At 40.8% G+C, this 15,323-nt stretch overlaps 1 protein-coding gene across 6 annotated transcripts in view; it reads right to left on the reverse strand.

Moving 5' to 3' along the window:
* The window catches only part of FAM184A (family with sequence similarity 184 member A), a 327,003-nt gene that overhangs the window by 41,661 nt on the left and 270,019 nt on the right, over positions 1–15,323 (reverse strand). For 4 of the 6 annotated variants that reach the window (XM_089652182.1, XM_089652184.1, XM_089652187.1 and 1 more), the window contains 3 exons: positions 13,535–13,576; positions 7,113–7,325; positions 5,487–5,640 (listed from right to left, as the gene is read on the reverse strand). In XM_089652182.1, the coding sequence (XP_089508308.1) occupies positions 5,487–5,640; positions 7,113–7,325; positions 13,535–13,576 (409 nt within the window). The remainder of the gene's footprint in view (positions 1–5,486; positions 5,641–7,112; positions 7,326–13,534; positions 13,577–15,323) is intronic. The other 2 variants (XM_089652183.1, XM_089652185.1) reach the window with 1 other exon arrangement.

The following is a 15,323-nucleotide window of genomic DNA, read 5'->3' on the forward strand; positions in this document are numbered from 1 at the left end:
TGTGTCATATAATATTTTGTCATATATTATTCAGCCTGTTGTTTACATGTACATCAAGTTGTAGTGCATTATTATTATTGTGTGTGTTGAGCTGTTGTAGGCAAGGAGCTGTATTTGGTGACTGATTAACTGTAAATTCACTTTTTTGTTTTTGCCACACAATTCAAGTCTAGGATATTAACAAGTTATTTTGCTGCATTTTTAAAAAAAATATTATTTATATTTTAGGTGAGATAGCATTTGACAATGTCAGGGGCCAAGACATTTGCAAGAAATGAAAATGACAATATACTGTATTTTGCTGCATTTTAGCTAGTGTGTTATAAATTTGGGGGAGGGAGGCTTCTAAAACTGGTGCACACAGAACCTAGTGCAGCTGTGCATAGTAACCAGTCAGCTTCTATGTTTTATTGTCAAAGCTTAATTTAACAAACTGAAGTTAGAAGCTGATTGGTTACTATGCAAAGCTGAACCAGATTCTGAGTAATACAGTTTTAGTAAATCTCCCCTGCTGCATATTATATATGTTCAAATATACATCTATGTGGCACGATCAGCATTTGCGGTTTCGCTGTGTGGGTGGCTGTATTAGCATTTTATACAATAATTGCATGCATTCATTTATTTAAAAATCAGAAGAAAGCACAGATGTCTTGAGACTGTTAAGAGTTGTGTTCTTGTATTAAAGTAAGTTGAATGATCAGAAATGCTTCTGATGAGTGCACAGTATTTCATTAGCACGTCAGTTTCACAGAAAACTAATCATCTTGTTCAGATACAATTTCGTGTTTAACACCACCAGAAGAAAAAAACAATTTCCAGAGATTCTACTATCAGTAGATCACCATTGCAGTGATATGCTGCTGCAGAGGGCTGGACAGATCTGGATGAGAAGATGGCTGTCGGAGCTTAAAATATCTTTAGAGATAACACCACCAGGATTTCTGCATGTGGATGCACAGTGTTTACATTGTACTGCAGAGCGATCTTATAGAGTGCTCTGTTGCTGCATCAGAACTCTGCGTAGAACTGGAGCCTGTCTGCCAATGACTAAAGTCGGCTTTACATGGTTAGCCAAGAAAAAACTAACAGATTCATCTATCCACCCAAATGAAGTGGATAGAAGAATCCCTCTGATGGGCCATTGTATTCAACAGTAGGACCACAATACACTGATCAGTGGCTGGAACTAATTGACTGCAGCAGCTGATCGACAAAAGGCTTCCAGCATGTTCCTTCAACAGAAGCTGATCAAATTATTAACTTCTGTGTAGTGGGGATAACCGAACCCTGACCAGAATTCAGCTGGTCCCTGCTGAACCAGCTTAAGATTCGATCAGCATATAGCCAGCTTAACATGCAGCTAGTACCAATTTCAAAAACATTGGGGCTAAGAACAATTTCTACAGTTCCATTTTAAAACTCAGCATGGTTTAAGTGGTAAAGAAAAGCTCAACTAGACACTGTGGATATTCACAATGCAGTTTTATTCATTACAGCTGCACAGACTGCACTGACTTTGTATAAAGTACAAGTACCAAAAAATCCAAACCAAAAAGACACCTGAAACTCAACCCATGCACAATCTTCCTAAGAAAATAATGCAAAATATCAGAAGTAAAGAATTAACCTATGGGTGACATAAATATAACTTGGGTCTTGCAACTGCACAATAATGATACGGAACAAAATACACAGCAAATAAAGCATATAGGTAAAGGTAGTGCACTGACCACAAAAGAAAATGATTTAGCAGTCTGTATACTTAGTTCTCCTTCAGCAGATCCAATGGTAGTGGAAGAAAGAATATCTAGCAGAGTATTCAGCAGTTGCAAGGCTCTCTGTGTAGCTGGCAGTGTGCTGGGACCCAGCAGCTCCTAGAGGGAATAAAGGGGGTATAGTGCAGCACACTAGTGCATTATCATATGGCAACATTTTATAAAAAAATGTCCACTTACAGTTAACAATTGGAAGAAGCTTCTGTAACAAACTAGCTCGTCAGAGCTGGAAGCGGAGTTCTTCTTTTTCTTGTTCTTTTCTGTTATTTGAGGTATTCCTCGATCACTCCTCACATCCCCCCTTTCCAGTCCTGAGAGGCAAACGTTATCTCCTGACAGATGCTGTAGGTCAACCGGGGTAAGACATCCCTGGTGGTGCCAGTGGTCTGGGAAAGCTGTCACCTTTCTCACCTACGTCTGATAAGGCAGCATTTCTCAGAGGGCTGGGAAGCATTGACCCAAAACGGCGTAAGCCCACACATTATCAAACTGACCAGAGTAATTGCACATTCCTCAGGTCAACTGTATGTTTCATGTCATGGATTATGAAGCTGTAGTTAATTCAGAGTTTCCCACTGACCACTCCCAAAACGTGTAGTCAGAGCCCCCCCTTTGAGAGGGACTTTTAAGAAGAGACAAGTGAGTTAGAGCAGACACACAGAGATCTCCCAGCAACATCGTAACAAAAGGAGATCAAGAAATCACCCTGCTCTACAACTTGGATCTGCAAACCCAAGCATATGGGCAAGTAACTTAACCCTGTAATCTTCTTCCTAATTATCTCTTTGCTGTGTCTTTATATACATATATATATATATATATATATTTTTGTGACATCTCTTTGTAAATATTGTATTGCACCTGTTTTGACTCTTTTAGTAATAAATCTTTCTTTCTGAAAGTGTTAAACTATTTCTAAGCGCTTACTTGCAATTCACGAATCCCTGCCTTTGAAGAGATGCTACTGTTTGGTATATCTCTGTATAACAGGTCCGCGGGCCGTGCTATATAGAGCAATATTTCAATCATTATAGTGTATATTTGATAAGGGGAGTTTCCCAGTCTCCGACAAAAGTGGTTGTGGCAGTAGAGGGTTAGTTGCGTAATTAACCCGACCCAGTAACAAGCGCATTTAGGCTGCAGGCACCGATTGTAGTCCATTAGCTGGGCAATCGCTGTGCTGGGTGCAGCTGAGTGTGGCCTTGTTACGCGCGTCACACCGCGGTTTTAGATCGGCCGGTCCTTCGGTCACGAGTTTGGTGAGAAGGTCTGGGGTCTGACGCCGTGGGCGTGACGTATTACTGTTAGTCACGGTCGTGCGATTGTCGTATGTTGGTGGCAGCGATCGTGGATCCGTGACAGCTTCTGTCTTTTGGTCACAGACAGTTCTCATGGGAACCCCACTGCCTCTGTGGCCTGCAGTAGGTCTAGAGCACAGGTGTCAAACTGGCGGCCCTCCAGCTGTTTCCAAACTATGAGTCCCATGAGGCATTGCAAGATTGACAGTTACAAGCATGACTCCCAAAGGCAGAGGCATGATGGGACTTGTAGTTTCGCAACAGCTGGAGGGCCACTAGCTTGACACCCCTGGTCTAGAGTTTGCAGCTGTAATGCAGAGACCCGTTCCTGGTGGAGACCAATGGTGTCTTCGTAGCTGAAAACCGATTTAGCTTTTTAAGTATAAACACTGCTAAACAATTTTTATTTCCTTTTGTGTTCAGTGCATTACCTTTACCTTTATGCTTTTATGTGCAAAGTACAGCAATCCACAGTCATCAATCAAATTTCACCTTTAAGTAGTCCTATGAGAAAACAGTGAAAGCTGGATGAAAGCTTTGGGTTTCTGCATTTGGAAATGACCAGCATTTAAGGGGAGCTAGATGCTGACCAAAGTGGCTCATAGACAGGACTTAATAGCTTATCTAAACCCCCTCCCAAAAAAATTTAATATATCGCAGTAACCAATTGGTAAATATGGTGGCTGCATTCGTTTTAATTTGTTAGGCATTTTTTTTCCTTATTTTAACATGGTGATCGGGGCCAGTAACACACTACCTGTCTTAAAGCGGAACTAAACCCATCAATTTAACGGTTTAAAAAAAAACTGTTTTATTCCCGGCATGCCAGGAATGCTAACTGTCACATTTGCTTGTGCTTTCAACTAAACTGTCAAATCATCAAATGCCTGGTTCATAACTGATCACATGTGCAGCACCATGACAGCTGCAGATCAAACAGAGGGTAAGATGGTAGCTTCCTTGGCTAAAAAAGATAGGAGGGTTTATTTCTGCTTTAAGGAAGGAGGAGCAACAGAGACATCTTTGGACAGCAGCACTGTCAATCTGGTAAGAGGGAAGTGTTAGATGCACTAGCAGATTTAGATGGACTTGATTGATGCATTAAAACCAAAGCTCCAGCCAATGCTTGTTAAGAGCATAAACGTTTTTTTGCTTTTGGGGTACAGTATTCACATAAATGAATAAGAGCTGATCATTGTAAGCACCCCTGTCAGTGTTAATTGGTTTGTCTAAACCCTCTAACTGCCAATTTTGCTTGACAGTTTGGCCTGGTAAAGGAAGCTGAAAAATAACAGACTTACTGGCTGAATCACCAGGTGAAAACAAAGGAAAAAAGTCTATAAAACATAAACAAATGCAGTTGCCACATCTAAGAGTTGGTAAGCTGCATTTATTTTTATATAATCTCTTTTTATTGAAAAATTTCAAAGGAACATACAGTAGTCTGATAACCTCAGTATGCCATCTTACAAGCTCCAAAGCATGACATAAAAGAACAAAGATTCCAAAAGGCACTATTTCAGGAATGCACTAAGCCATATACCACAGTGGTGTCTCACTAGAATAACTAAGAGGTCCCCCACAAGTACAACAAAATAATAGAGTAGAAGCCCAACATTGTGGCAATACAATAGAGGCATACAGACCCACAAATAACAAAAAACAAAACACAATAAGAGAACAAAAGGGTAGACAGTAATCAGGTGGACAAGTATGCATCAACCTAAACCTCAGTACCAAGCTCATGAGAATCCTGAAGGCATTAACCTGGGCATATCTGTAAGCGAACTGGAATACTGTGGCAGGGCATATGCAAAATCAAAGAACCGTACCTGTCCCTAAGAGCCTACTCATCTGGGAGTAATAAATCCACTAAGCCCAAACATCATGAAACTTCTCCTGGGTATTATGTGCTGCATGCACCCAGCGTTCAGCCTCCATAATCTGATCCACCTCCTTCCTCCAGTTAGCAAGGGTCGGGTAGGACACTTGTTTCCGAAAGCGTGGAATCAGACAGCAGCATTAAGTAAATGTGGTGTCACACTGTTTTTATGCTCTTTAAAGGAAGAGGGAGTATCATGGAAGAGACAATGGAGGGACGGAAGCCTAATTTTTCGGAGTGTGGTCTTCTGAATAAGAGGAAATATAGATTCACAAAACCTCTGAATTTTGGGGTATGACCACCAGATATGCAGAAAAGGTACGCTGCAATTTATTACATTTTTGTTCTTGTGTTTAACACCACTTTAAGGTGACTCATATAAGCACTCCATTAAAGATTTATTGTAGAACGGTACATATCTATTTTTTTCTTTTAAGCAGAATCATTCCTAACATTTTTACATAAGCGGATTATAGTGCAAGCAAAACTCCTAAATGCCTTCTGTTATAATTTAAAGGATAAACATACCTAGCATGGCTTTGCCTTCATCTTCCAATTCAAAGCGCAAGGTCTGCAACTCCTGTTCCATCTCTACTCGCAGCATGTCCATGACCTGCTTGTGGGCATCTTTTACAGACTGCAGCTCTTCTGAATATTTTTGATGCAAGCGATCTTCCAGATCCTGTGTAGCAGGAAAAAAAATAAATAAATAAAAAAATATATATATGTAACACAAGAAAATAACCAGTATGTACAATTGATTCTTTGGTGATAGATAAATTGCATGTACAAGACAAGAAAATTGGGCAAATTATCTTAACAGAACAAAGCACTTTACTGCTAGAATACCAATCTTCTTGTAATGCTGTGCATCCTGTCTCATGATTTGTTTTTCTTTTCTTTTTTTCTCCTTAAAGAAAACCAGGGGTCTGTTCACGTGTCCCCACAAAAAGAGCATGTGCTCCCCTCCCTCCCCCCGCCATTATGTTTAACTACTGGGGGCAAAGAAAAATACCCATTTCATCTGAGCATGGGGAAGCATTTGACTCACTCCTCTTCATCCCATGTGACAATGCTGTTGCTGGAGCTTGGTGATTAGCTTCTCAGGGACTCAGCACTGTCACATGAGAGGAAAGAGAGGGCTCTCAGACTGGTGTAAGCTGAGACATGACTCTTTGATCAAATAGGGCTTCTTCTGTTCCCTCCCATCAACCAAATGGTGTAGGGGAGGTGTTTAGTGGAAGCAAAAGTGATGCACTTTAAATGAACCTTGCATGCCTACCAATGCATACAATATAAACTTATACTTTAGCAAAGTACCTATGATTTTCTAAATATGTGTTCCTCTGTGCCAGAGGAGGACCCTAGATCCCAAGCTCAGGTATAAAAAGCCCACATGGCTTCCGCTGCTTTCAGTGTCACCTGTGAGACCAAAAAGAAGAGAGCAGTGTTGCAGCCGGGACAGGTGGGGGCAAGGGGGGGGTTCCATAGGTAGTGGGGTGTCTTCAATGCCTTAATGCAGATGATGTGTTAAAGTAAACAAATATTTTGAGTTTAGAACCATTCTAAGAGGTCTTGTAAGTCAGATGATAGGTATTTTTAAGGTAAGGTATTTGCAGGGATATTTGAATTTAAAAAGTGACAAGGGCACCATATTTCTGGCAAATTTAACAGATTATAGGATTGATAGTGACACATAGGTGTTAATTTACTAATACTGGAGAGTGCAATCTGGTGTAGCTGTGCATGGTATCTAATCAGCTTCTATCTTCAGCTTGTTTAATTGAGCTTTGACAAAAAAGGAAGCTGACTGGTTTGTGTGCTGCAGAACTGCACCAAATCTGGCACTCTCCAGCTTTAGTAAATCAACGCCATAGCTTATAGTTTCCGGTTCCATTTAAATTGTGTTTCGAACAGTAAAAAAAACTACTTTACTGGAATACATAAAATATAAAAAAAATACAAATTCAGCCTCATGTTAGCAGGAGACAGAAAAACCAAGGTTAACTTTATTTGTAAGCCCCCAGGAGCAGAGCCCTCCTAACCCTCTTGCATTAAATTATATTGTTGCTGTATTTTCTCCCTTTATATTTTAAAGTGCTGCACAAACTGTTGCCACTATATACATTCTGTATAATAATAATCATAACTTGCTTTTTGCTCTTGGTCCTTTGCTTCTTCCATACTTTGGAATGCTAACATATGAGCTTCTTGCAGTGACTTCTGCCTTTGCTGGTGTTCCTCCTCCAATTCTTGAAGCTCTCGAGTGAGGCGTTGTCGCTCTTGACTAAACTGTGACTGCAGCTGCTGCAAAGCATTCTGGGACTGGCACAGCTGCATTTCTAGGTTCTGCTTCAGCAGAGAGATCTAACATGCAGAAAAAAACAGCCAGGCAGAAAAAGATTAGATTGACAGGGAGTAAGTGTATAAAATATGCTCTGATTGCAGCTGTACATTTCCATTTCAATGAGACATACTTTTTGCTTTTCAAAGCTCTTCTACTGTCAGCAACCAGTGTATAAACTACATTACAAGTAATACTTCCACAGCTGCTATTTTTTTACACACAACCTTACTGAAAATAACCTTCTTGATCCTCTTCAGTCTGCATTTCGTTCTCAAAACTCCACAGATACTGCTCTCCTAAAATTCACAAATGATCTACTAACAGTTAAAACCAATGGAAACTATTTGCACTCCAACTCCTGGATCTCGCTGCTGCCTTTGACACAGTGGACCACCCCCTCCTCCTTAAGAAACTCCACTCCATTGGTCTCTGTGACTGTCTTCTTCACTGGTTCTCTTCCTATCTCATCGCACCTTCAGCGTCAATTACAATCTCACTTCCTCCTCTCCTCTTCCATTCTCTGTCTGGGTCCCTCAAGGTTTTGTTCTTGGACCTCTCCTATTCTCCATCTACACCTCCTCCCTGGGTCAGTTGATAGCCTCCCTTGGCTTCCAAAACCATTTCTAGATTGATGACAACCAAATCTACCTCTACCCCACAGCTCAGTCCATCAGTCTCCACACGCATCACTAATCTACTAACGGACATATCAGTCTGGATGTCACACCACTTCCTCAAACTCAAAACCCCAAACTGACCTCATAATATTTCCTCCCCACGTGTCCCTTCCCCTGACATCTCTGTCAAGACTGAAGGCACAACTATCAACCCATCCCCACATCCTAAGGTGCTAGGTGTCATCCTCGACTATCCTTTTGGCCCCACATTCAATCACTGTCCAAAGCTTGCCACCTCAACCTACGCAACATCTCCAGAATACGCCCCTTCCTAACCAATGACACCACAAAGCTCCTAGTCCACTCCCTGGTCTTCTCTTGCCTTGACTACCGCAACTTCCTTCTCATTGGATTACCTTTACATAGGCTATCCCTTTTTCAGTCCATTATGAATGCTGCTGCCAGACTCATCCACCTTACCAACTGTTCAACGTACTCTTCTCTGCCAATCACTCCACTGGCTTCCACTCTGCCAACCAATTCAATTCAATTCAAAATGCTAACAACCTACAAAGCCCCCAACTATATCACTACCCTAGTCTCAAAATACCAACCACATTGTTCTCTTCATTCCTCTCAAGATCTCCTGCTCTCTAGCTCCCTTGTCACATTCCCATGTTCGCCTCCAGGACTTCTCCTAAGTCTCTCCCATCCTATGGAATTCCCTACCCCAATCTGTGCAATTGTCTACTACGCTGTCTACATTTATATGATCCTTGAAAATCCATTTCTTCAGACAAGCCTTTCCTGCCCCAACCTAATATCTGTACCTTATTTTCTCCATCAGCTCATCCCCCACAGTTAACTTTTGTATCAATTGACCCTCCCTTTTAGATTGTAAGCTCTAACGGGCAGGGCTCTCTAAATTGTATTGTAATTCTACTGTCTGCCCTCACATTGTAAAGCTCTGTGCAAACTGTTGGCACTATATAAATCCTGTATAATAATAATAATCATGATTATTAAAATCATTTCAATATTGCATCTTTTGCTTTGCTTCTAAGATATGTATTTTGAATCCCCCTTAAAGTGAAACAATACTAAAATGTTAATCAAAAAAACGTTTTTTAAAGGTCTTTAGATGGATTGAGGAAAATGTAGTCATATACATTACACCTACTTTCATTGCCCCAATCCAGAAAAACTCTTCTGTAAAATTCCGGAGTCACGACACGCTGCCTCGCCACTCTGCAACCTGACAGTGATCGGCAAAATCGGCAACAATGGATCCACTTCAGTAAAGCTTGCCCACACATGGATGAAATCTCGGTTGGTCTCTGATAAACTAGCCGAGATTCGATCCATCTATGACTAGCTTGGGGCTGCTTAATGTGCTTGTCACATGACAAAAGCTTATTTTTATTTTCTCATGAACTATGTAAAAGGCGAGGACCAAGCAATTCACTTTTATAAAGATCACATGGTAAAATACCTAGAATTTGGGTCATGTGACAAGCACTGGAGGTTGCCTAGAGCACTATTTTCTCCAGGAAAGATAAATGTGTCAGCTTGTGTATTTACTTATTGATTACAGCAGTACTGATAGCATACACTTTCAGTGCCAATGTACAACAAAAATGTATTGTATTAGAGAGGTATTAGACAAGGTATTAGAGAAAAATGACATGACAGAAATATCTTCAAATTTTCTTAAGCTTAACTAAAATCTAATATGAAAAGCTTACTGGCAGGCTATTTATTGCAGAGGAGACATGCAATGTCTCTTCTACAATTAAAAAAATTTTACCTGCCTGCTCACAGTGTTCTGTAGCTCAGTTCCGTGCAGCTAAGTTTACATTTCTGGTGTGGTGTCTGCATGCTAGGATGACTAAACTCTTGCACATGTTGTGTTATCCCGCCCCGACCAATTGATGTTACTGTGTTTTAACCGCTTAATACCCATGACTTGAAGGGAATTTGTTAGCAGATTCAACAGATTCCCATCAATTAGGATGCCCGTTTCTTAATCAAACATGCTGTTGCATTTCTATCAAGGCTAAAAAATGCTGTTGTTTTGGACAGATTATAGTCTATGTACATGTCAACTTCCCATACTGCTTAGATGTTTCATTGAATGTTTACATGCCTTTTACATGTATGGTCCTAGATTGTAAGCTCCAAGGAGCAGGGCCCTCCTAACCCTCTTGTATTGAACTGTATTGTTGCTGAATTGTCTCCCATTATATTGTAAAGCGCTGAGCAAACTGTTGGTGCTATATAAATCCTGTGTAATAATAATAATATGACTGTAGATGCTTCTGCCTTTAAGGACCACTGTATGTGATTGAACCACTTAAATGGAAATTGTGTCCCCAGTTCATTTAGCTGTTGATGAACATTTCCACTGAAAAGAAATGAATCAAGATTTTGAACAATCCTTTAACGCTTGTAAGAGCTTGTTCACACTTGACTAATTTCTAACTCCCTATAGCATTTTACAGGAGTTAGACAGGCGTTTGGGAAGCATTTTTAATGCTCCTCAAACGCTCCCCAAACACCCTATGCACGTTTTAAAGGTGTTTGATAGGCGTTGCCAAGTGTTAAAACCGCACCACAAACGCCTAAAATGAAGTTTAATGCTCCGCAAATGCCGCACAACTGTCTCGCAAATGCCTGCCAGGCGTTTGAGAAGCGTCACTATAGACTTGAATGGGAGGCTTCAACTCCTCCTGACTCAATTTTGCAGCGACGCTACCGCTTCAGTGTGAACAGCACTGTGTGCTGTCATGTGTAGAATTTTCATAGGTGTTTGAAGAGTGTTAAAAATGGTTCGCAAATGCCTGTATAAAGCCTGCTAACAAGGCTAGTGTGAACTTAGCCGAAAGGTGAGGAGGTATTTGTTTAATACAAATTAACAATACAAAGCGCTAACAGTGATAACAGTGATAACAGTAAGTAATCTTTGGGTGTGCGGACAGCCTGCAGTCTGTGACCTTTTACTGCCACACTCCTGGCTGCGAGAGTAGATGATACGGATCTGGGACACACATGGTGGGTGTTGCCGAGTGGAGGGAAGGAAGACCAGCAAATGTCCATTTGCTGATCTTCCCTAGCTGCAAAGAACCCAGAAGTGACATGTCTATAGTTTTTAGGTGTCACTTTCACAAGTGACAGTGACAATCTGCACTCCATTAGCTTGATACAGGGCTGATGAGACAGCAGGAGTCTATTAGTCTCTTGATGTCTCATTGAAGAGAACCTGTCACAAAGACATTATATCACATAGGGGACTTTTAATGTATGTCACAAAAATAGAAAGACTTTTAATGTACTTTCTTTGTTGTAGGTGCTGTAGGAGGTTCTGTGGTTTGTTTTATGAGCATGCACAAGTTTAAAGCTTAACATGTTGTGTATATATTTACTTGGCACAATGTCATGTTTTAAAATTTAGGAAAAAACATAGTATATGGAATTTCTGTGTCCTTAAATTAAAAAGTGTATTTTCTATTGAACATTTATGCTTGATAAACTGTTGAACAAATATCATACTACATAAAAAATATTTTATTCTTCAGGGTCTCTACTTATAAAAATGTACCGGTACTTCAGGCCTAAAATTATTTTTTAAACATGTACCAAAAAAACAAAAGCATATGCATCTCTGCCAGTGGAAGGGTTAAATGAGAATATTCAAGGTTGAAGTTGAGCCAAGTATCATGTGAACAGAAGTTCAACATAGGATGGTTGATCCTGTACAGTTGTGCATGGAACACCTGTCACTCCATGCACGTAAACATGACTCTGTGCACAGATGTACAGGTCTAAGTGCTCACGTGAATGAGGCCTAATAAATAATTTAGCCTTGGTTCACTTTGATGCGATTTTTTGATGTGTTCCAGAACACATGGAATCGCATGACAAGTAAAAAAACATACGACCCTATGGAGTCTGTTCACATACATGCAGTGGGATTCCAATGCAATTTTAAAAAGGGTCTTCAAGTTTAGTGCAGTGTGATATGATTTGTAGCTACATAGACTTGAATGCTAATTGTTTTCTGTCCTAAGATAGCACGACTCCAGTCTAAGTCTTTGCTTTGTTCCCTATCTCCCATCCCTGGTTCATATCAGGAAACAGAGAGACATAGAGAGAAAGACTGACTGAGAATGCTGCCAAATCACATCAGAACCGCACCTGAATCGCTAAACAACTACCCCTTGAAATCGCACTGAAACCAGCGATAAAAGTGCACTGCATCTATGTGAGCCCAGCCTTAGTCATCAGTGTATTGATTAAGAGTAGACAAACAGTCTCTTTCAGCCTTTCCATCCCCAGCCTTGATATGGATTGTGTGGCTATGATGTCTGATCTCATCAGGTGGATACTAAAGCAGCCCATAAATTATACAATTTTCTTTCCTTCTACCACGAGTAGAAGGAAAGAAAATTGCTTGATTCCCCCATCAACACAGTCTGTATTCTGTGGGTGGGGAGCCTTCCCTGCTGCCAGAACACAAAGTTCACTGCTGGAGACTTTAGCCGCCAGCAATGATCACATGAAAAAAATCTGACAGGCTGGTTGTACTGAAGTTGCTTGGTGGATCGATTTCAGCACCACCAGCCTCCCCATAGATGTATTGAATCTTGGCCGGTCCCTGCTGAACTGTCTGAGATTCAATCCATCTATGGCTGGCTTAAGGTCAGCTAGTTGAATGCAACAGGGAAAAATTGTGGCACAGGACAGCTGGGTTAGGGGTGTGGGAAGCATAAATCTGGCCTTGAACACTGCTACAGATTTTTTGTTGTTTAGAAGTCTATTTTGGTATGTATCTTCTCTCCTTACAAGAAGTATTATCTATAAGTGAAATTAAGGTGTGTATTATATTTGCCAAAAAATATGCATTCTACTGCTTAGTAACGTTTAAAGAATAGTAATCACCACAACATTCACATTTATACGTTGGTGAATATAATATCCATGAGCTAGTTACTTCATTGCTCTGATTTTATTATAGTCTTTCAGAGGGACTGAATTGGGTTTTAATAACTGTATAGTCTCAAAAATATCTTATAATATATTAATGTAGCATATTTTATTTCTCAGAAGAAACATGCATTTAACAAAGTAGTATAATCATCATACTGCATAGGACATTGTCTCTGTCAACAAAGCAACTACAGTCACTAACATTATCTCACAGAATAACCATTTATGTCATTACAGCTCTGTAAAAGTGATGTCTACAGTGTATTGATCATTTCACACCAGAACCAATTAAATGCCATCCAAATCATGCTTCTTGTCGGGCTCTGAACGCAGCCAGCCTTCAGTAACATCACAAAGCAAATGAATTTACAACTGCCAAAGCAGGATATAGGGCTCTAATGTCTAATGTAAGCTGCGGTACAATCAATAGATTCCTTTGCTGCTGATCCACTTCCAGGGAGATTGATTTCCAATACTTAAGTATACACAGATTAACGTCACTGCTATTTGCATGTAGCTAGTAAATGGATGTAGCAAATAAAAGCAAGCAGTCGGTGGACAAGCTGCAGTACACATGATGATGCAAGCATGCTTTTATGTGGACACTGTATGTACAGGTGACTTACATTACTGATGGATTTATGTAAAGCTTCACCCAGAGAGTGCCGCTATGAAGAAAAGATCACAACAGTAAAGGGAAACATTCAGACATCAACACAGCAAAAGGATATAACAGACGTGGACAACATATGAAACTATTGTACTTACAGCTAGATATCACAATCGGGACATATGTTAGTTAGACAAAAACGGAATAAGACAAAAAATGGATATTATTGCTACTGTGATGTTGAAGATCCATAATCAAGTAGGATTAAAGGACTGCACCGAACTAGACCTGTATGAATCTCTATAATGTTTACTTATTTGTTATTAAATATAGTGTATACACACTGATAACTGACAGCCTGTGGCTCATCAATGGTAAGAAACAGTAGATAGTCTTACGATAAAATGCACTGACACTATAGGGCCGTGGTGGCGAACTTATAGCATGAGTGCCGCATCGGGCACACAGAGCCCTCTCTGTCAGCATGCTAGCCAAGTTGCCCCAGCATCGCCCCAGCAGCCAAGCATTGGATAGCAGTGCACATAGAGGCCAATGCGCATGCTTGGAAAGGAGTAGCGGCACCAGGCGATGATGTCACGAGCCATGACTCATTAGCTGCGACTCATCTGAGCTTTCGCATGGCCGGTCACTGCACTGCCAAGGAAATTATATATATATACAGTCATGGCCGAAATTGTTGGCACCCTTGATATTTCTCCAGGAAATCATGTATTTCTCACGAAACGTATTGCATTAACACATGTTTTGCTATACACATGTTTATTCCCTTTGTGTGTATTGGGACAAAACAAAAAAAGGGAGGAAAGAAAGCAAATTCGACATAATGTCACACAAACCTCCAAAAATGGGCTGGACAAAAGTATTGGCACCCTTTCACAACTGCGGATAAATAAGAATGTTACAAGCATGTGATGCTCCTGTAAACTCACCTGGGGCAAGTAACAGGTGTGGGCAATATAGAAATCACACCTGAAAGCAGATAAAAAGGAGAGACGTTCACTTAACCTTTGCATTGTGTGTCTGTCTGTGCCACACTAAGCATGGACAACAGAAAGAGGAGACGAGAACTGTCTGAGGACCTGAGAACCAAAATTGTGGCAAAATATCAACAATCTCAAGGTTACAAGTCCATCTCCAGAGAACTAGATTTGCCTTTGTCCACAGTGCGCAACATTATCAAGAAGTTTGCAACCCATGGCACTGTAGCTAATCTCCCTGGTCGTGGACGGATGAGGAAAATTGATGAAAGATTGCAACGCAGAATAGTCCGGATGGTGGATAAGCAGCCCCAAACATGTTCCAAAGACATTCAAGCTGTCCTGCAGGCTCAGGGAGCATCAGTGTCAGCGCGAACTATCCGTCGACATTTAAATGAAATGAAACGCTATGGCAGGAGACCCAGGAGGACCCCACTGCTGACACAGAGACATAAAAAAGCAAGACTACAGTTTGCCAAAATGTACTTGAGTAAGCCAAAAGCCTTCTGGGAAAACGTCTTGTGGACAGATGAGACCAAGATAGAGCTTTTCGGTAAAGCACATCATTCTACTGTTTACCGAAAACGGAATGAGGCCTACAAAGAACAAAACACAGTACCTACGGTAAAATATGGTGGAGGTTCAATGATGTTTTGGGGTTGTTTTGCTGCCTCTGGCACTGGGTGCCTTGACTGTGTGCAAGGCATCATGAAATCTGAGGATTACCAAAGGATTTTGGGTCGCACTGTAGGGCCCAGTGTCAGAAAGCTGGGTTTGTGTCCAAGATCCTGGGTCTTCCAGCAGGAC

This window comes from Staurois parvus, unplaced genomic scaffold, assembly GCF_062004578.1.
Source record: "Staurois parvus isolate SC_StPar_1 unplaced genomic scaffold, SC_StPar_1.0 ptg000672l, whole genome shotgun sequence".
NCBI lineage: Eukaryota > Metazoa > Chordata > Amphibia > Anura > Ranidae > Staurois > Staurois parvus.